Genomic DNA, 19,722 nt, shown 5'->3' on the forward strand with positions numbered 1-19,722 from the left:
CACGCTAACACCCATGTGGTGCATTCGGGCGCTTGAGGACAAATTTAAACCATGGCACAAAGACACCATCTTCCAAATTCTCAACGTCTGCTTTGGGGACCAGGGCGATAGGTCATAACTGCACCATGTGATCTAGGGCAGTTCTTGCAGCATGAGGGGTTGGGCTTTGGGGGTCTGCATGGGCTGTCCTTCTGATGTCATGGACCATGTGGTGGTGGTGTCACACACCATGGGACTGGGGGTGGGGGCGGAGTTGCTGATGTCACACACTACGGGACTGGGTTTGGGGGGGAGGCTGGTGACATCACACACCATACATGGGGAAAGGGGGTGGGACTTGCAGTCCTGCCCACCTGTCACATTTGCATTGAAGGGCAGTGAGCCTATGTACTATTGTGATTCAAAGAGGGAAAAACCTTTATTATAAAAAAAAACAAGACTTTTTGCTGAAATGATAATCAAAAAATATGTTTTTCTGTTTAGTTTTCATTTAAATTTTCTGCAGAAAAAGAAATGTTCAGAGCAGCTCCAGTGGAAAGGTTCCCTTAATGTAAAAAAGCAGTCCCCTTAGTTGATACAACCAGTAGGTATAGTCTTCTTCAGTGAAAGAGGGAAGCCTGGAATTGGTCTGGGTTTATACAGTGGGCTCCTGCCTGGACACACTGAGAGATTGTTATAGGTTGAACAAATCATTAGGTTTGTATAACACAGGTCATAGAACTCCTCTTATTAAGTCCATTTGACTTGTATTTTGACTGAAGTTTATTTTCCAAGAAGTCACTCAGCTTTCCTTTGAACACACATGTAAGATAAACAGTGCTCCCATTTCCCAGGGACTTTGCTCCAATTATTAATTACATTTACTCATTTGGAAATAATATTCCTGGCATTAGTAGTGGTATTTCCTTTTTGTATTAGATTAGGCTGCCCCCCTTGTTTCCCTCATATTTTCTCCCCATATAAATACCTACACATCACAATCAATCTCTTTCTTTCCTCTCGTTCATAAACTAAACACTCTGAACTCCTCAAGGCCCTCATTTTAATTCATTTTCCCCTCCTCCTCAAATTATTCCAGATAGATTTTTTTTTTCCGGATACTGTCATTTCCAAAATTATCTTTCAATGTCTCTGATCTAAACTGATGTGAATCAGAATCCAAAAATGGGATGAGACACAGAAACAATGTTTATTGAAATAGAAGTAGGACTTTAAAATACATTTTAAAAAATGGTTAAAAATTATTTTACAATTTAGCCACTAGGAGGCATCTCAGGATAACTAAAAAGAGTACAAGTAGTAGTGTATAGTAACTTTTTAAAACTCAGCAGTTTAAATATGAACAGGTTTAATCCGTTTTGTCCCAAACGCAAACAGAAAAGGAGGGCTAAGGGCCAGATTCCTAAAGACATTTGAGAGCCTCAAGATGGAGATAGACTCCTGGATAGAATTACAAAAGAGCCTTGGGTCCCTTATTCTCAGACTTGCAATGGAAGTTAGGCATGGTAATTGCTTATTCTGAAAATAAAATATATAATAGTTTCTTTAAAAAAAAAAAAAGGCAGAGTAAAACATTGTAATAATGCTTCATGTGAGATTTCACTCACAAGAATCCAGTAATTTTCACTCTACTTTTCTTTTAGTTCAAAAATCAAATACTTTTAAATTGAATTGGTCGCCTTCATATTTTTACCTGCTTTGAAAAACCCAAGCCAATCCTAAACGCAAAGCATAAAAACAAAACTCCATTCTTTAACATGTGAAAGGAGTGAAAATTATTGAAAAAACTTAACAGCACAAATCAGGAATTGGTGGCAACAGGAAAAATCAAAAGGATATTTTTCCAAATGAAAAACTAGTTTTCATTTTAAAAGGAGATTGTAGAAGATACCGATTTTTCTCTCCTCCCTCCCCACAAAATGGACACATTTAAATACATGCAGAGATATAAATGTAACACCAATGTTCTTATTTGGTCTGTAATGGAAGGCAGGAGTGTTTTGCAAAATGCTGAGAGATTGCAAAGTCCATCAAGGGCAGAGATTTTCCAACCTGCCAAATGGGCACCTTTGATTCTGCCACATGATTCAGTGTAAAATCAGTCTCACAGTCTAAACAGCAATACAAGTTACATTTGTAAGGGGCCTTTCACATCCCAGAATGAGCTAGAGATCTAGCTCACAGCTTCCAAAGCAGGCATTCAGTTTTACTCTGACTCATACACAGTGTTGGAGAGAAAACCCTGGAGTCCAGGCTCCCATCCTTCTGCTCTAACCACTACTCCCCACTTAACTCCAAAAGCTAGAGAAACAGTCATGGAGTCCTGGTTCCCAGACTCCCCGTTTTAACCCTCAAACCTACCCTCCTCTCCCAGAACCAGGGATTGAACCCAGGAGTCTTGGAGCCTGTCCGGGTAGATGCAGCTCCTCTCCCAGGGCGGTGACTAGAAACTTTGGAGTTTGGGCTCTACAGTTCCAGATCCCTTTGCTCTCCTAAACTTGGGCAAGGACCCAACAGTCCAGTCTTCTTGCCATCCAATTCATGGCCGAATGTCTTCACAGAGCTGAGACAGGACCCAGGAATCCGGGCTCCCAGTTTCTCCTGCTCTTAGCTTGGGATGCTACTTCCCTCCCAAAGTTGAAGATAGATCCCGGGAGTCCAGGCTGTGAGTCCCTGTTTTTTAAACCCAGAAATCCTCATTCCCACCCCTAAAGCCAAGGATGGAAACCAGGTGTCCAAACTGTTTCCAGTTTTCCCTCCACCTTCCTGCACAAGTCCAAGGCCTCCCCCACTGCACTTTATCTAAGCTCTCTCCCCCATTTCCTCTATGGCTTTCCCCGTGGTGGCTAAGATCCTGGTCCTCCGTGCCACATCCCACAGGGCTTCCTTGACCTTCTCATTACGCAAGGTATAGATGAAGGGGTTGAGCGATGGGGCTACCACACTGGTCATCAGGGCCACCACCTTGTCCACCTGCTCTGGGTAGGTGTGGCTGGTGCGGACATGCATGAAGATGTGGCTGCCGTAGACAATGGTCACCACTACCATGTGTGAAGCACAAGTAGAGAAGGCCTTGCGGCGCCCATGCAGGGAGGGAATGCGGAGCACTGCCAAGACAATGTAGCCATAGGAGATGCCTGTCAACACCAGAGAGCCCAATATCAGCACCGCGGCCAGCACCAAGTTGACAGCTTCAACCTCTTGGGTCCCCGAGCAAGACAGCCCCACCAGTGGTGTCCGGTCACAGAAGAAGTGGTTGATGATGTTGGGGCCACAGTAGGGCAGCCCAGTCACCAGAATGAGCGGCCCCAGGATGGTTGCAAAAGCCGCGGCCCAGGAGCCACATACCAGCTGCAAGCAGAAGCGCCCAGTCATGAGCGCTGGGTAGCGGAGTGGGTTGCAGATGGCTTGGTAGCGGTCAAAAGACATGACACCCAAAAGCAGGAACTCAGCGGCCCCCAGAAGGAAATAGAAGTAGCACTGGATCATGCAGCCAGCAAAGGAAATCGTCTGAGGGCCCTGGAGGAAGCTGGCCAAGAGCTTGGGCACTGTGACAGAGGTAAACCATATCTCCACAAAGGAAAAGTTACGCAGGAAGAAGTACATGGGGCTGCGGAGCCGGTGATCAGAGAGGGTGATGCCAATGATGACCCCGTTCCCAGAAAGCGTCAGCAGATAGTTGGTCAGAACCAGGCAGAAGAGGAGGAGGTGGAGGTGTGGGGCGGTGGGGAAGCCCAGCAGGATGAACTCCTGGACAGAGGCTGTGGCGTTAGTCATGGGCTGAACTCTACAAAGAGGAGAGAGATGTTTCACTGCTTGCAGGGAGGGGTGGAGGAGTGGGGATGAGGTTCAGGAGAGCTGCAAAGAGAGCTCTGCCAGCAGAAGAGGATTTGCCTCAAAGACTCTGGTTGCATCACCTCGGCCAAAGCCAAGGAGGATTTACCTTCTGCTATGAATGAAGAACTCAATACAACAAAGCACCAATTGATGGATCTGGAAACATCAGGGTACCCAAACCATATTAAAACTGCCCCCTCCTCCACCCTGATACTAGGCAACATCAGACCGTGTTCAATTGCTAAAGCAGTCTAAGCATGCTTCACCCTGGAGACAGTTAAGGTCCCAAGCAACCTCAGATTTACCCATTGACATACCAGGCAAAAAGGTTTCATGGATCTACCTGGCGTAAGCCTAGAAAGGACCACTAAAATCATGTTGTGTAGCAGGGCTGGACTATTGCTGTAGCTGTGATGGCCCAGACAAAGTCTGAGGCAAGGATTTTTTGGTGATATCTTTTATTGGACCAACTGTATAATTGGGAAAGCTGTTGGACAAGCCTTCAGGCATCAAGTGCCCTTCCTCAGGTACTGAGGGTATATGCAGGTAGTCCGATAAAAGGTATCACAAAAAAATCCTTGCCTCTCAGACATTAAAATCATCACAGGCCAAAAATCTAGCCCAGTTATCCTTTATACCGAGCCCGAGAAACTTGCATTATGGCTAAGCTATAATCTTCTAGAAAGGCATGCAGTTTAGGCACAAAGGTATCAAGGGAATCTACCACCTCCCTAAACAGCTTATTTCAGTAGTTCAGCAGCCTCACTGGTAAAAGAGAGGGGAAAAACCTGCCTTTCTTCTCATTTGAAGTCGTTTGGTTTCAGCATCTAGCCATTGGTTCTTTCTGCATCTTTCTCCATGAAAGCAGAGACCCCTTTAGAAGCTGCTACTCTCTTGCCATGAAGGTCCTTATCTACTCTAATGAACCCAACCTTTCACCTTTATGTCATAAGTCCAACCATATTTTCCTTCTTAAGGTATCTCACCATAAAGCAACATTTATTTTCCAGCCTTCAAACCATTTTCTTTTCCCTAGCTGGCTCTTTGCTGATTAGACTTGAGTTGCTTTTCATCCAACAAGTACAGTCAGTCCTATGCCTATCACTCACATTTGGCTTTGACTTTAAAGATGCTTTATAAAAAAGGTGATATACACAGGTAACCCTGCTTTGGAGTTCCCCTTCTTCTTATAAATTCCCTGCCTTGTATAAGGAGGCACTGAAAACCAAGCCTGACAGGGACTGGGCTTCCTAATGAATAGTGTTCCAGAGAGATGAGTACTACCAAAGGACAGGCAGATAATGATGCATGCTGCAAAGGGAATGAGGGGCAAAGGCAGGACAGATGCTGCAAAAAAAAGGAAGGACAAAGCAGTGCAGAAATCACTGAAACCTAGATCATAGAAAATTAGGGTTGGAAGGGAAGTCAGGAGGTCATCTAGTTCAACCCCCTGTTCAAAACAGGACCAGCTCCAACTCAACTATCCCAGCCAAAGCTTTGATCTTAAAAACCTCCAGGGATGGAGATTCTACAACCTCTCTGGGTAACCCATTCCAGTGCTTTTCTAACCTCCTAGTGCAAAAGTTTTTTCTAATATCTAACCACAACTTTCCCTTACTGCAACTGGAGACTATTGCTCCTTGTTCTATCATCTGCCACCACTGAGAACAGTCCAGCTCCATGCTCTTTGCAACCACCCTTCAGGGAGTTGAAGGCTGCTATTAAATCTCACCTCAGTCTTTTCTTCTCCAAACTAAATAAGCCCAGCTCCCGCAACCTCTCCTCGTAAATTATGTCCCCCAGCCCCCTCATACTTTTCATTGCCCTCCGCTGGACTCTCTCTAGTCACCTACAGGAAAAATGGCTAATGCTCGTATCTTAAAGGAAAAAAAATGAATCTAGTTAAAATGTTGCATCTGTTTTTTTGCTGTCTCTTAAACTGATACAAGTTTAGCCTGGGTTGTATTGCTGACAAAATCTATCTACATTAAAGAAAAAACAACATATCTCTCAGTCCTAAACAAGAATGTCCTCATGAGGGTGTTACTTTGATTTAATTAATCAGTTTGAACTAATTTGATGAAATACATGAGGCAAAAAGACTTGGAGCCATGCTAAAGCCAATTTTTCTGTTTTTCTGTTGTTTTTTTTAACTGATGTGGGGAAAAAAATCAATGAATCAAAGTAAAAAAGAAATGTTTTGAGTCAAAATGTTTGTAATATGAATTCTTAAATGGGATGAAACTTGTTCAATTTTGAGTTGCACAATATGCTTTAAGTGCAGTAAAGCAGAATCAACACAACTGAAAAAATGGAACATTTAACTTTAAAAAGGTGCAAGTTTTTAATTTTATAAGTTTTATAAGCTTTAATTCATGGAAACCTAGGTAGATTTGCAAGCTGCTTCAGGCAGCATGAATTTGAAAGTTTGGTGGGGAAAAAAAAAATATATGGTCAGCTGAAAATTGTTTCCCAGTTCCCCACAGATTGTGTCTGGAGGAGAAAAAAACCCTCTACATTTCCTATCTGTCCTCTGCACAGCTTGACATGTCTGAAACCAATTGTTTCTTATATCTCTCTCCTGCACCTTGCTCTGTTCCAGTCTGTCTGTCTGTGTTGTTATTGCCTAATGCTTTCTAGCAAGACACCATTTAGATAAAAAATAAGCGCGCTATACAGAATAAAGTTTTGCTGGAAAACAAGAACAAATAGAAAACTTGACCTACCTGAGCTACTTTCTTGCCCCACACATGAGTTTGACCAGATGTGTTCATGAACATGTACAAGGATAGTGAATGTCGCTGGGAACGTGGCTGTGTGGAGCAGTGGCTAAGCTAATGTTTGCCTGAGCCCAAGAACTCAGGCAACGAGTGTGAGCAGGTGCAGGTCACTGGGGGGAGCTTAGCACAGAGGGTGATAGCAAGTGTATGTTGTAGTGATACCAATTATAATTAGAGGATAATCCCTAACTAAAGAAACTCAGTTAGTCATTGGAGATAGTCCATCAGTTCAATATCTAGGAGGCACGCAGAGATACAAACATAGAGTCTGCTGGGGTTGCTTACTGCCCCAAACTAAAACCTGTTTTGCTGTTCTCCTCATTCACATATGCCTGTGTTTCACCTGTGTGTAGTTGTGAATGTGTGCAGTGTCTAGAAGCGTGCATTGGTCCTGGCTGCCTCAGAATAACTGTGAGATTTCCCCACACCAGCGCCAATGCCTCCCTCTCCCACTGGCGTGACTCACATCTATGCCACTAAGCCGAGTCCGCATGAGCACGCCTGATTTCTGGTCAGTGCAGGACATGACTTAGTGGCTCCAGGCTGGATCTAAGCACCGCTCCTCAGCTCACAGGCAAGCTGTGACTCCCCACAAGAGCTGCTGGGTCCAGCTGTCTCCTGACTACACCTCAGAGCAAGGCAGAAGGAGTTCTTCACAAGGTCCATGGTGGGAGATGGAGCAGAAGCACCTCAGACTGTTGCTGGGACATTGAAGGGGCCATGCCTCTAGCCCTCTACCTCAAGGTGCTGCTAATTCACGGTGACAAAGATCCACCAGAGAACTTCTCCTTAATGCCATGCTACTTATCAAGGCAGCCAGCCCTGGGGACAGACCCACTTGGGATACACTCCAGGGAGGGTAGGAGGAAGAGCTGGAGCCACAAATACAGGCGCTGAAGGGACGTTCTCTAAATTGTGTTATGCAGGAGATCAGGCAAGGCAGCTGCCTTGGATCTGAGACACAGGTAGGGCCTAGGAGGATCTAGTTAGTGACCGGTGTTCCCAGCAGGAACAGACCCATCCTCTAAGAGAAATCTGTGATCCCCATGACTGCAGGGTCTTTCAGGCATCTATCATGCCAGAGAAAAGGAGAATCTGGAGTGTAGCCCTCCCCTCCCCTCCCCTGCCATTCATGTTTACCGGCGTGGCTTTAGAATTAGATGTGGGAGCAATGGACCACCCGCTCCATCAAATACCTAGCTCAGCTCTGTTCCTGGAGGAAAATCTCCGAGAGGAACAGTTCCCAGAGACTCAGTAGCAGGCACAGCCCCCCAGCACCTGTTCCCATGGCAAAGGGAAAGGTGACCAGCTAAAACATAGTCTCCACCCAAACTGTTCTGTGCTATGGAAAAGTGGAGGTATCGGTTGGATGGAAGATCTCCCAGGACAGTATCTGCTGCCCTCACCAGTCTTTTGCACCCCACCAGCAAAAAGAAAAACAACAAGGGAGGGGGAAATAAACCCCAAAGAACCTTTAGGAGACTTGTGGCTTCTTGCAGCTGGGAGCCAGGGGTGTTTTTCGAGGTTCTCCACCTAATTTTTGAAGTTTTTCTGACATAAAGAAGTTTTTGAAGTCACTTTCTGGACTGAGTGATGGGCGTTGCTCCCTAGTTTGGGGCTGGGGCATAGCTCAGCCTTACAGAAGACATACAGTGGAGGGGTTTCAAAGAGGTCCACAAAGGAACACAAGAACATAAGAAGTGCTAGATTGGGTCAGACCAATGGTCCATCTAGCCCAACATACTGTCTCCAACGGTGGTAGAAGTGGATGCTATAGAGGGAAAGGATTGAACGTGCGTGATCTATCCTCTACTCAATGCCTTCACTGGCATCTACCATTATTGGGTTAGAGATGCCAGAGGAAACATCTCCAACCGTTCTGTTCAGTAACCATTAATAGATCTATCATCCAGGAATTTATCCAGTCTTGTTTTGAACCTGGCTCTGCCATCTGCTTCCACCACCTCCTGTAGCAATAAAGGTGGGTCAGAGGACCAGTCCTGAGCCTTTTGGCCTAAACCTATGAGGGAACATACTGCTGGGGAAGGAGAAGCCAAGAAGAAGGGGTGGGGAGGACAGCGAGAGTGGCATGGGTGCATAACTCATACGGCATCACAACATCACCCCTTTCCCCCGTGATAGCACAGCAATCAGCTATGGAAATGCCACAGAGCAGTACCAGGAGAGGCCCCAAGAGGTGGCCTCCACCCCGTTTATTCCTGGCCCTAGAGGTAACAGGGCTAGTGCAGATACAGTGTTGGGTGCCCCTCCACCACCATTTGGGGCTTGGCCAAGTACCAGAGTGGGGTTGGGGCACCCAAGGCCCTGTCCTGTGGAGCCCAGGGGGAGGTGGGCAGCAGAAGAGCAGCCACTTCTTCGGTTCCCACAGATGAAACCCAATAGCCCTTGAGGCGGTGGTAGTGGTAATTCTCCTCCTGCTCACCCCCATCACCGGCCACCACAGCGAGGAGTAGGAGGAGAAGGGAGGGGCTGAAGGTCTCGGCCAGGCCCACCGGCATCTCCTGGTGGGGGCCAAGCCCCAGGGCAGGGTCTCCAGGTCCTGAGAAGGCATCTTGAGTGGCATGAGTGGCACAGTGCAGGGCTAAAAGACAGGAGAGGGGTGGGAAAGGTGTGTTATGGGGCAGGAGGCACAGAATAAGCCACTCCCCAGATCTGGGATGGAAGTCATGGTTCCCCTCCTACCCTGTACAGGCTGCACTGAGGGGGAAGGCCTGTGTGGAGCAAGAAAAGAGTGAGTGTATGAGGAAGGGTGTGAGGGGCATGGAGGTGGAAAGGGTGCTGTGTGTATGGAAATGTGCACAGGCCATGTGCACAGAGGTACCAGCCTGGGAGCAGTGAGGGAGAGATGGTTGCATGCATCCCCTGACCCTTCCAGCCATGACCCGCGGCTACCACCTTCCCGCTCCACCACCCACCCAAAGCCAAGAGGCCACGTACCCCCATCTCCCCACCTTACACTCACCCCCTGCCGGCCCCTCCACCAGCTGCTCAGCTGCCCCAGCCCCCAGGTGCCCACCTTCTGAGACACCACGTTCCCCATGTCAGAGCATGCCTCCTCCTTGCTCCCCTCATCTTCGGGAGCTGTGCAGCCTCTGGGGCAATTGTGACCTCAGGGCTGGCTGCAAGCTGTCACCCCTGCTCAGAAAAGGGGGTGTACCCTGCCCCCACCCACTCGAGGATGCCCCTCTGTTCCTTCCTACACCCACCCCAGGCCCCTCCCCACCAGCCCCAAGCTCTGCCCCTCTCCCCCCTCCCCCTTACAACATCTGCACAGCTGACGGGTATCGTCATAACCACCAGCTCTTTATTGACCGATGCTCCTGCTGGCCTTTCAGTCCTTCCTCATGCCTCTCCACCATGGCTTGAGGGTCCCCTGACCCGGCTCCCTGCACAGCCATGAGACGGCCAGGCCCAGCTCGGCCAGCGAAGCCTCCACCTGCTGCAGCAGTGCATGGGACAGGCGTCGGTCCCGGTAGTGGAAATTCTCCTTCCAGCTCCGCCCAGCCCAGGCCGAGGGCAAGGGTGAGGGCCGGCCAATGCCGGGGCGCGAGAGACATGGGTCAGCAGCACCGGTGGGCAGTGGGTTCTGGAAGGGAGCAGGAGAAGGGGCCACTGATGAGAAGGGATATGGTGGGGAGGAGCACATATCATAGACCATGAGGCTTGGAAGGGACTGCAGGGGATCACATCTAGTTCAACCCCCTGCTCAAAGCAGGACCAGCCCCAACTAGATCATCCCAGCCAAGGCTTTATCTAGCCAGGTCTTAAACGCCTCCAAGAATGGAGATTCCACAACCACTCCGGGTAACCTGGTCCAGTGTTTTACTACCCTCCTCATGAGAAAGTTCTTCCTAATATCTAACCTCAACTTCCCTTGCTGCAACTTGAGATCAGCACTGGGCAACACAGGCATGGGCTGAAACATCACCATTTGGGTGCAAAAGCAGTTACTCTGTACCCACACACATACAACCCCTCCAGCACCAAGCCAGACCCACCCTTTGTTTCCCAGGCAATGCACACCCTGTATTTGACTTCCTACCAATGCTTGGCCAGAAAAATAACCCCTTCCAGACTCGTATTGGTGCCTCTCTCCCCGAATTGCAGCTCTGCTCCTTTGGAGGCCGGACAAAATGACCTTGAGAGGTCCCTTCCAGTCCTCCTTTCCTATGATGCTATAGGCCAGGCTCAAACCCCTCTTCTCCCCAAATACATGCACACATACACACATGCCCATGTGCATGCCAGTTGGAAAACTGTAGCATCCTCTCAGGTCTGTTCTCACAGGAAGCAACATGCTGATTTTTTGGGCGTCCCCACCTCCTGATAGTTTATGGTGCTACTATCCCATGCCCCCCCCTCCCCAATCCACTGCAGGCCCCCACATGCTCCCAGTGGAGCATGGGAGTCATTCCCCAGCTGCATCAAGAATGAAAAGGCCCTTTACAGATGGATTCAGGAGCCTAAACCCCTTTGGCAAGCTGGCCCTGAGGTTGGGGGGGGGTACAGATGGGGTGTGCAAAGCAAGAGATCATGAACTGTGTATGTGTGTCCATCCGTCCCGTGCCCCCCTGACCCCTGGCTCACACTCACTGTGCCACAGCTGGGGCCACAGCACCCAAACAGCCCCTGCCTTTCTGCTGCTACCTCCTCCTCCTCAAGGTTGCAGGACCCAATGGGGACTGGAGAGGGTACCTGTGAGGCACCGCTCCCCATCCCCCTGGGCCCAGGGGTGCTTGTTCTGGGCCTGGGGACACGGGCGGCTGCAGGCACCACCCTGGGCAGGGTGGAGAGCTGGGTGGGGTGGGAGGAGGACTAAAATTATGACATCACTAGGTCCCAGCCATGACATCATAAGGGGCCAGTGATGACACCCCAGGCCCAGCAAAAGCTCCACCAGCCAGCCCTGACAAAGCCTCATCCAAAATCCAGCCAGATCCAACACAAAGCCACCCAGGTCAGCACTATGATCCCCCCCAGGCTTTGGACAGTCAGTCAGGTCCTGTGAGACCTCTGTAGGACCCTTACCACCCCCTCCCTCCCTCCCCCAGGGTCTATCATCCAGGATCTCCCCCGCAATCACCTGCCTCTCCCAGCCTTACCCCACAGGTCCACCTCTGTAGTGCCCACCCCAGAGCTCCCAGTCACACTCCCTCCCCACTGTATCCCCACTCCACACTTTTCTGGCAGTAAAGCAACCCAGCACCGGAGGGCAAAACCTGAAATGCAGCCCCAAAAGAGGGAGGTAGCAGGGCCCAGCCAGTGCAGTGCTGCCCCTGAGCTAACAAGAGGTGTTACCTGGGTGTTTTTCTTTATTTTGCTGGGTATTTTTTCTATTTTTCCTCATTTTTTTAGAGCATTGTTATCTATTTCTCTGGGTACCTTCAGGGTGTTTTCAGATACTTCCCCAAGCAGCAGGAGCCTCACAGCCATGTTCAGGCAGTGCCATAATGCAGGCTTTTGGGAGCTGAGTGCCAGAAGAGTGCCCTAGAGACTGGGCACTAGAGGGTTCAGCGTCATCCAGCGTGATCCCCTCTCAAACTGTCACAGCACAGCTACTCCAAAAGTGATATGGCCAAATTAGTGCATCTGTGGACAGCACCAAGCCGGGTGCAGTTGCAGAGACTGTGGAGGTCAGGGCTAGGATCCAGAATCACCAGGATAGACTGGCAAAGTCATCAAGCAGATAAGATTCAATAAAGAAAAAGGCACAGTCCTGTGCTTGGGGGAGAATCATTGCAGGTGCAAATACATGACCTGCCAGGCTGCAGTACTGTGGAGAAATACCTGGGGGTTACAGGAGACCATCAACTGAATAGGAGCCTTGTTGCAAAACAGCCAGCAGCGCCCTGGGTTGTATTAACAAGAGAGTCACTTGTCAATCGAGGGGAGCAAAGCTTCCTCTCTAATCAGCACTGGGTGAGGGCACAGGCAAGAAGATGCTTTACAGCCATGAGGGCAGCAGTGGTTAAGAAATGAGGGATGAAGACTGAGTACTGTGGGGTGGGGTGTGGGACCAGTGCCACCTGATACCCCACAATCCCCTTCCCTTCCTCCTGCACCACACAGGCTCCCTCCCTATCCAGCATAGCAGACATGAGCACCTCTGGCTCAGCATTGCCTGTGCCCCTACCCTGCAGTGGAGCCAGGAGGGGCCACGCTGCCTGCTGCAAAGGCCCAAGATCTCCCCAGAAAGCATCTGTTCCAGGGCTCACCCCCCTGCAGCCAGGTCCTGGGATTCCCAAGGGGACAGCTCTGCTTCTTTCATATTAGCATCTCTCCTGCCACCCTGGTACCAGGACAGGGGGACTGCCTCTCATCCCTTAGCCATGCCTGTCCCCTCTCTGCTTGGCCTCCGGCCACACGTGCTGCCAGGCGGCAAGGTCCCAGGGTGTGAGGGGCTCCATGCCAGCCCATGCTGGCTCCTCCTGGGAGCTGGGAGATCCCTCAAGGTCCCTGGCGGGCACTCTCTTGCATCTGGTGCCTTTGGATGAAGCCGGTCCCAGGAGCAGATTAGTCAGGAGCTGCTCAGGGGTCATGACTGGGAAAGGCAGGGCAGCAGGCTGCAGCTGGAAGAAAGGAAGCTGTTACTGGGATGAGGCAAAGGGGTCAGGGCCCAGTCATCCACACACATCCCAGGGGAGGGAGGAAAGTGCCTGATGCCTCTGGTTAGATTAGTGAGACCTAGTCCAGATTTCTGGCTTGGCTGCTGAAAAGGGACAACCAGCCCCTGTTCCCAGAAACAAGTCTCCAATAGCCCCAGATGCTACTTTAACCACCTCCAATGCCCTGGCATGAGGAGACCCTAACCCAATAGGACTCAGCCAGCGTTAAAGGCCAGATGAGATCCGCATTCCCCTCAATGAATGTCCAAAACCGCTGGAGGTTTTTAAGATCCAGCTGGACAAAGCTTTGCCTGGGATAATCTAGTTGGGGCTGATCCTGCTTTGAGCAGGGGCTTGCACTAGATGTGATCTCCTGAGGTCCCTTCCCACCCAAACTTTCTATGAGTCCGTGATTCTAATTTGACCAAAAAACAACCCGGTTGCAGAGAGACCAAGAACCAGCTTGGATATGAGGAGTCTCCTCCTTTCCCCACCCCATCATCCCCCTTTGTGACCAAAAGTCACTGGCAGAGTCTTGAGAACCTTACGACCTTTCATACCAATGCCCCCCAAACCTTCCCTTCTCTCCGGAAGACCAAAGCACCTCATTTTGGAAACGCAGGTATTAAATTTAACTTTTCTGCAGGTAAAAAAATAAATAAATAACATTTTGCTGCCGGTGTTATTCAAAAACCAGGCCCTACATTTAAAAAATAGCTCTGAAAGGGATTAGGAAGTCCCAAGATGAAATGCAGGATATTTGGGGCAGGGAGGGACAGAACAACCCCTCCTTCTCCATTTCATGGAAAACTTCTGCTTTGATTTGACCCCCATCTGCAAATATTGCTAATGAGTTCCTGCCAAGCCAGGCATGTGGCCTGGTCCCCCAGTCTCCCCCACCCATCAGGGCCACACCAAGGCATCCCCAGGACTGCAGCCCTCTTCCCTTATGGAGCAGCCTCACTACCCCACGCCATTCAGAGAGCAGAGCTTGGCATGGGCAGAGGGCATCTTTGGGGTGCAGCCCCCCCTCCGGGAGGTCATTCATGACACATCAGCTGCTGCGGAAAGTACCAGGCAGGAGCTGCACCCTTGCCTCCCACCTCCAGGGGATCTCTACCATCATCTTTGCATGCTTCTGGGCCTTCCCAACTAAGCTCAGGTTACCCATGGCAGCCAGTCCTCCCAGACAGGTAAACTGGGTGTGCTTCTATCTCAGGGTCTGGTCTGGTCTGGACATGACAAGATTGATTGTGAAAGGTGCCCCTGCATGCACACACTGACACACACACACACACACACACACACGGTTCTATTGTGATGGGAAGCCTAACTGCACAAAGGGGCTCCTGGTTAGCCAGGGAGAGGAGACAAGACCCTACTGAATCCTCACCTTTGCTGCCCTCTCCCTTCCAAAAACATCACCCTATGCCAGTGTAGCTACCTCTGGGGTGAAACACGGGAACCATCTATTCAGGGCTGCTTTGCATGGTGCCTCCTCCGGCACGCTAGCACTGTGTCCCCCTCGCAATCGCTGCAGCAGGAGCAGTCTATCTTCACCCTGTCCCAGCTGCCCAGTGCCCACCAGCAGGGCCCCCCACCCCACTTCTTGCAGAAGGGCACGTACCCCCACCATAGTGAGGCATTGCAACCAGCAACCCCATCCCCATCCCAATGGCATCCTCCAGCACAGTGCTCCCTTGTTCTCCACTGGGGCACTGGAGGGCAGACGTGACTACAAGGATTAAATATCCAGCCCCTCTGCTCTACCCCTCCTCCCCCAATGTGGATCGACAGCACTGGCCCCTTTTTGTAGCACACTGGGGTGTCAGTGCCCTCCCGCTCCCACAGGGGCAAGGCGCCCCATAGAGAGTCTCAGCTTCTTCCAGCATGGAGCTCCTCGCGCCACCTCCCACCCCTCCAGTGCACAAACACCCCCTGCCTCCCCAAAACACATCTGGGCTTTTCCAGGTTTCTTTATTAACATATAAAAGTTAGTAAAACCACATCAGTCCCTATACAAAGCACCGCAGGGCAGGGTAGAGCAGGAGCAGGGATGGCGGGGTCTGAATGGGAGCAGGCAAGTCCTGATCCCCATGAATGGAGTTTTCATATGGCACCAAAGGCACAGCTGCAAACACGCATGTGCTGCCCTCATGACTGCACCCATCCCTGGGAGGAGAGGAATAGCCTTTGTGCTTCTCTGCAGTGTCACCCGTGTCCCCTGCCGTGGCACCTTCTTGGCCCAGCCAAGGGACCCCTGAGCCCCACAGGAACTAGGAGCTGGCAGAGAGCAGGGCATGGAGGAGCTGGGAGCACTGCCCAGCCCAGCATGGGGAAAAGATATGGGGGAGGGGGGGAGGGGGGCGGAGGGGGTGTTAGGAAACACCACTGAGGGTGATGAGGGGGGGAATAAACAGCCCCCTGCCCCCAACTGCAAGGATGTGAGTTCAGATCTGTGCTTCTGAGGCCTGCCCCCGACCCACAGCTGGGCCCCAGTCATAAGGCACATGAGGGAAAAGGTGCTAATCCTGTGAGCAAGGCATGAGGCATGCAGGGGAGTCAGGGTAGGGAGGTAGGGAACCTACCCCCCACTTCCAAAGCAGCAAGTCATTCTGCCAGGGGGCCGGATCACTGCCATCGGGTGGTGGGGGTGGAGGATCTGTGCTTTGTACACCATTCACTGACACCCCCAACTGATCAGTCCCAGTACAGGGCTGGATCATGGCTGGCACCACCCTCCTCACCCCCCGTTGAATGGAACCCCACCATGCTTCATTCTCTGACCCCCATGAGCCTGCCCACCTGTGCCAGGATGGGGCCAGTGCCCACTAAAGGGTGAAGCTGCTGTAGCCCATGTGCTGAGCCCCCATCGCCAGGCCAAGCAACCCTATAGCAGTGCTCCCCACAAAAACAGGACTCCAAATCAGCGCTGGACCTCCATAAAGTGCAAAGGTGCCCTCATATTCCACCCACGAAACCCCCCTGGCCTCTGAGGTGAATCCCCCTGGATAGAACAAACCCCACTATCCTGACGGTCCTAGGCCACCTGCCACCCTGGGACTTATACTGGGGCTTATACCCCTCCTCTTATGAGGATAAATTCCAAAGCCATGTCCCACAATGCCCCACACTGAGGCCTTGCCCCTCTACAAGCAGAGGGAGGAACCACTGCCCATCCTACCTCCCACCCTGGTGGGGTCAAATTAGTATGCAAGGAGATAAACAAAAGAGAAGGAATAAGGCTAAGAAACAGGCACGAAGCCCCGCGCAGCAGAGGATGCTGAACCCATGTCCACTTCACAATGCATGGGGGGGGGCCTGTGTGAGGCCAGGCTCAGCTCCATGTCCCCCCCTCCAATCTGGGGCCTGCCCCCTGTCAGTCAACAGCATCACAGATCTCCCGCACGGCTGCATTGAAGGCGGCTGGCTGGTCGGCGTACACGTGGTGGGATGCGCCGGTGATGGCCTGCCAAGGGGAAGGGAGGAAAAGAGGAGCGTCAGGAGAGAGCAGTCACTACAGCCTTCCCACCCACTGGGCAGTTCCACACCCCTCACTGGGTAGAGGGGTGGTAGATGTACCCCATCACACAGCCCCTCCTGGCCCTCCCATGCTCCTCATTCCTACCCCAACTCCCAAATCCCCCAGCCCCGGCCCCCCATGCCGTACCAGGTGCCGCACGTAGCTGCCAGGCCGCAGCTCCTTGACCCGACGCCCAGTGCTGGTGTCGATCCAGGACTCGGCGCCATAGATGAGCGTGATGGGCAGGGCCGTTGGCAGCAGGTGGATCCGTTCCAGCATGGGGCGACGGGCCCAACCCAGTGCCTGCGTCATGGCCTTGAAGCCTGCCTCGCCGCTGCCACATGGGGGGAAGCCATGGGGTCACAGGGAGGAACACCCAGAAACCAGGGTCTCCAGGCCTGTCTGTGCCTTGCTCCTGCCCCTCCCTGAAGCAGCATCACACCTGCCACCCAGGTGCCCGGGGCCTTACCACCAGTCCATCTTACTGGGGCAGAAGTCCCTTCTCCCACTCACACCTGGGTTCCTAGTCCTGGTAGCAAGTGAATCTACCTACTCCTCAAGACACCTAGGTCCCCTATTCCATCACCTTGTCCCTACCCTAGCCCCTACTATATCTGGGGTCCCTTGTCCCTCTCAGACACCTGGGTTCCCAGCCCTGCCAGGCTCTGGGACAGGTCCTTGGGGCACTGGCCTGGACTTTTGGCTCCCATCCCATGCCCCTCCTGGAAGCTGGCAGCACAACAGCCACCACAGGGATTCAAGTCCCACCCCTGACCCTCAGCCCCTCACCTGGGTGTCTGGGCATTGCAGTGGTAGATGTACTCAGAGATGGTGTCATCTTCAAAGAACTCTGCAAACTTCTGCTTGAAGTCAGGCCGGAAGCGCTGGACGAGGCTGGGGCCTAGATGGACAGACAGGCAGAGCAAGAGGATTGGGGGCAAGCCTGACCCCAAGATACAGCTCCCTCCCCATCCCCAGTCCCCCTGGCCCCAGCATCTCACCCCAGGGGCCGGCGACCCTCAGCACAGCCAGGGGGTTGGAACGCCCCAGGACAGCAGCAACGGCCTTCACCCAGGTAGGGGGAGCATGGGTCTGGCTGGGGTCAGCGGGCCGCACTGGGAAGCCCCACGGGTCCACCAGGATGAGGTGCTTCACCCTGAGCCAAGGAGGAAGCACACAGAGGATCAGAGGCGTCCCCTCTCCATCATCATGACCTTCCCCCACCAGCTTCTATTGTCCCCTCCCTCATTACCCCAGCAAAGAGGAGGAGATGTGGAGTGACCCCAACCCCCTCACCTGACATACCCCACAGAGTTGTGACCCCAAACACAGGACCAGGGGGCCGGATGCCCCTTGAAGTGCCAGGACTCTGGGGTAGGGGGCCAGGTGCCCCCATTCCCTATACATCCCCCTGTAATGGCAATGGGGAGGCAGAGGGCCTGGATTCCTCTCTACAGCAAGCACAGACCATGGCAGGCATGGGAGCACATGATGCTGGACAAGGGGGCTCCTGGTCTGGGTGTGGTGGCCCATAGCCAGGGGGATTCAGGGGTATCTCTCACCTCTCAGGGTACTGCAGGCTGTAGGAGGCAGCCAGGAAGCCGCCCAGGCTGTGCCCCAGCAGGATCATGCTGCTGAGGCCCATCTCTTGGCGCCAGGCCTCAATGGAGCCCACAAAGGCATCCTCAGCCTCCTGGGCATCACGGGGGAAGGGTGGCCGGGAGCTGCGCCCAAAGCCCAGCAGGTCGAAGGCGTGCAGGGGCCGCCGGGCACCCAGGGCGTCCAGGTTCAGCACCCAGAGCCCCACGCCACCCCCGAATCCATGCAGCAGCACCAGCGGGGTCCGGCTCTCATCCCGCTCCTGGCGCAGAGACACAGTCCAAATTCGCGCTCGGTTTGGCAGTGTCACGTAGCGTCCCATGAACGGGCTCCGCAGGCCTGTGGGGTGCAGCAGGAGGGGCAGAGGGGAGCATCAGCCAGGCCTAGGCCCCCTCATCCCAGCCCCCTACAGAGGCCTTCCTCCACTCTAGCCCTTTGTGAGGTCTCTTCCTCCAGGCCCATTGCTGCTGCTCCACCAAATATATTTTCCCCAGCCCAGCCCTTTGTCCCAAATCGCTCCAGTTCTGCCTACCCTTGGCACCCCCTATAGGCAATCCTGCTGCTCAGTGCCCAACACCATAGAGGTACCTGCCCCCAGGGTCCTCTACCCAACGCTGGACTCTCTCCTCATCCCCACCGGCAATACAGCCCCCCCAGGCTGCCTACTGCCCCCATGAAGGAAGGGTCCCCTAAAGCCAAAGCCCAGAGTATTCCAGGTCCCCCACCCTCCTCCCTGTTGGAAGACAGACCCCTCTAGGCATTCCTATCCCCTCAAGTGCTAACACCTCTTCAGAGAGGGCACACCTCAGGCCCTACCACCAACCCCTGGTCCCACAGACCCCTGCCCAGCCTAGCCCAAGCCCTACTCCCAGTCCTCCCACAGGACTTCCCCTCCCCATCCCCAAGGCCCACATGCTTCCCCCACCCATCCCTACTCTTCAGCCCTAACCTGATGCACCCATAGAGCTCACAGCTGCCCCACTGCTGGTCACCCTATGGGGAACCCTAAGAAGAGCCCCCAAGAGAGAGATGGGGATGGCATCTTCAGAGGCACTTTCCCTCCTCTGGCCCCATCCCTGTCTGGGGGGGGAAGGGGGGCACTCACACTGCATGATCCGGGCCTCCACATTCTTGAGGTGGGACATAGAGGTGGGGAGCCAGGCGGGGAGCCAGCCACTGAGCCAGCCTTGGGGCCTGCAGGGTCAAGGATGGATGGGTAAACATAAGCAGAGGCACTGGGGGACCACAGCCTCCCTTCATGCATCAGCGACACCCCCCCCAGCTTGGGTGTCACCCACAGATCCCCTACCATCACCAAGGGGAGGGGGGGGGGGGGGAGGGGCCCGGTCCCCCACCC

At 52.6% G+C, this 19,722-nt stretch overlaps 2 protein-coding genes across 2 annotated transcripts; both read right to left on the bottom strand.

Annotated features, from left to right (window-relative positions):
* Window positions 1-1,185: 1,185 nt before the first annotated feature.
* Window positions 1,186-3,777, bottom strand: LOC102385711 (olfactory receptor 6M1-like). The gene has a single exon (XM_006035029.2). It carries the CDS (start codon window positions 3,775-3,777, stop codon window positions 2,803-2,805), a length of 975 nt encoding a protein of 324 aa, XP_006035091.1. The 3' UTR covers window positions 1,186-2,802.
* An 11,428-nt stretch (window positions 3,778-15,205) lies between these two features.
* Window positions 15,206-19,645, bottom strand: ABHD4 (abhydrolase domain containing 4). Its single transcript, XM_014525376.2, has 6 exons — window positions 19,471-19,645; window positions 18,329-18,704; window positions 17,768-17,922; window positions 17,556-17,667; window positions 16,914-17,100; window positions 15,206-16,712 (listed from the first exon to the last, which is right to left on the bottom strand). The coding sequence occupies exons 1-6, from the start codon at window positions 19,508-19,510 to the stop codon at window positions 16,623-16,625; spliced, it is 960 nt and encodes a 319-aa protein (XP_014380862.1). The 5' UTR covers window positions 19,511-19,645; the 3' UTR covers window positions 15,206-16,622.
* Window positions 19,646-19,722: the final 77 nt, after the last annotated feature.

Source organism: Alligator sinensis, unplaced genomic scaffold, assembly GCF_000455745.1.
Source record: "Alligator sinensis unplaced genomic scaffold, ASM45574v1 scaffold955_1, whole genome shotgun sequence".
NCBI lineage: Eukaryota > Metazoa > Chordata > Crocodylia > Alligatoridae > Alligator > Alligator sinensis.

What these genes read in the sequence shown, in the direction of transcription:
- LOC102385711 (XM_006035029.2), bottom strand. Translation starts at nt 3,777, where the DNA reads ATGACTAACGCCACAGCCTCTGTCCAGGAGTTCATCCTGCTGGGCTTC.
- ABHD4 (XM_014525376.2), bottom strand. Translation starts at nt 19,510, where the DNA reads ATGTCCCACCTCAAGAATGTGGAGGCCCGGATCATGCAGT. An exon ending in GAGGGTCGCCGGCCCCTGGG is followed by an intron (nt 17,668 to 17,767) that starts GTGAGATGCTGG and finishes CTGTCCATCTAG; the next exon opens with GCCCCAGCCTCGTCCAGCGC. An exon ending in TGCAATGCCCAGACACCCAG is followed by an intron (nt 17,101 to 17,555) that starts GTGAGGGGCTGA and finishes CCCATGTGGCAG; the next exon opens with CGGCGAGGCAGGCTTCAAGG.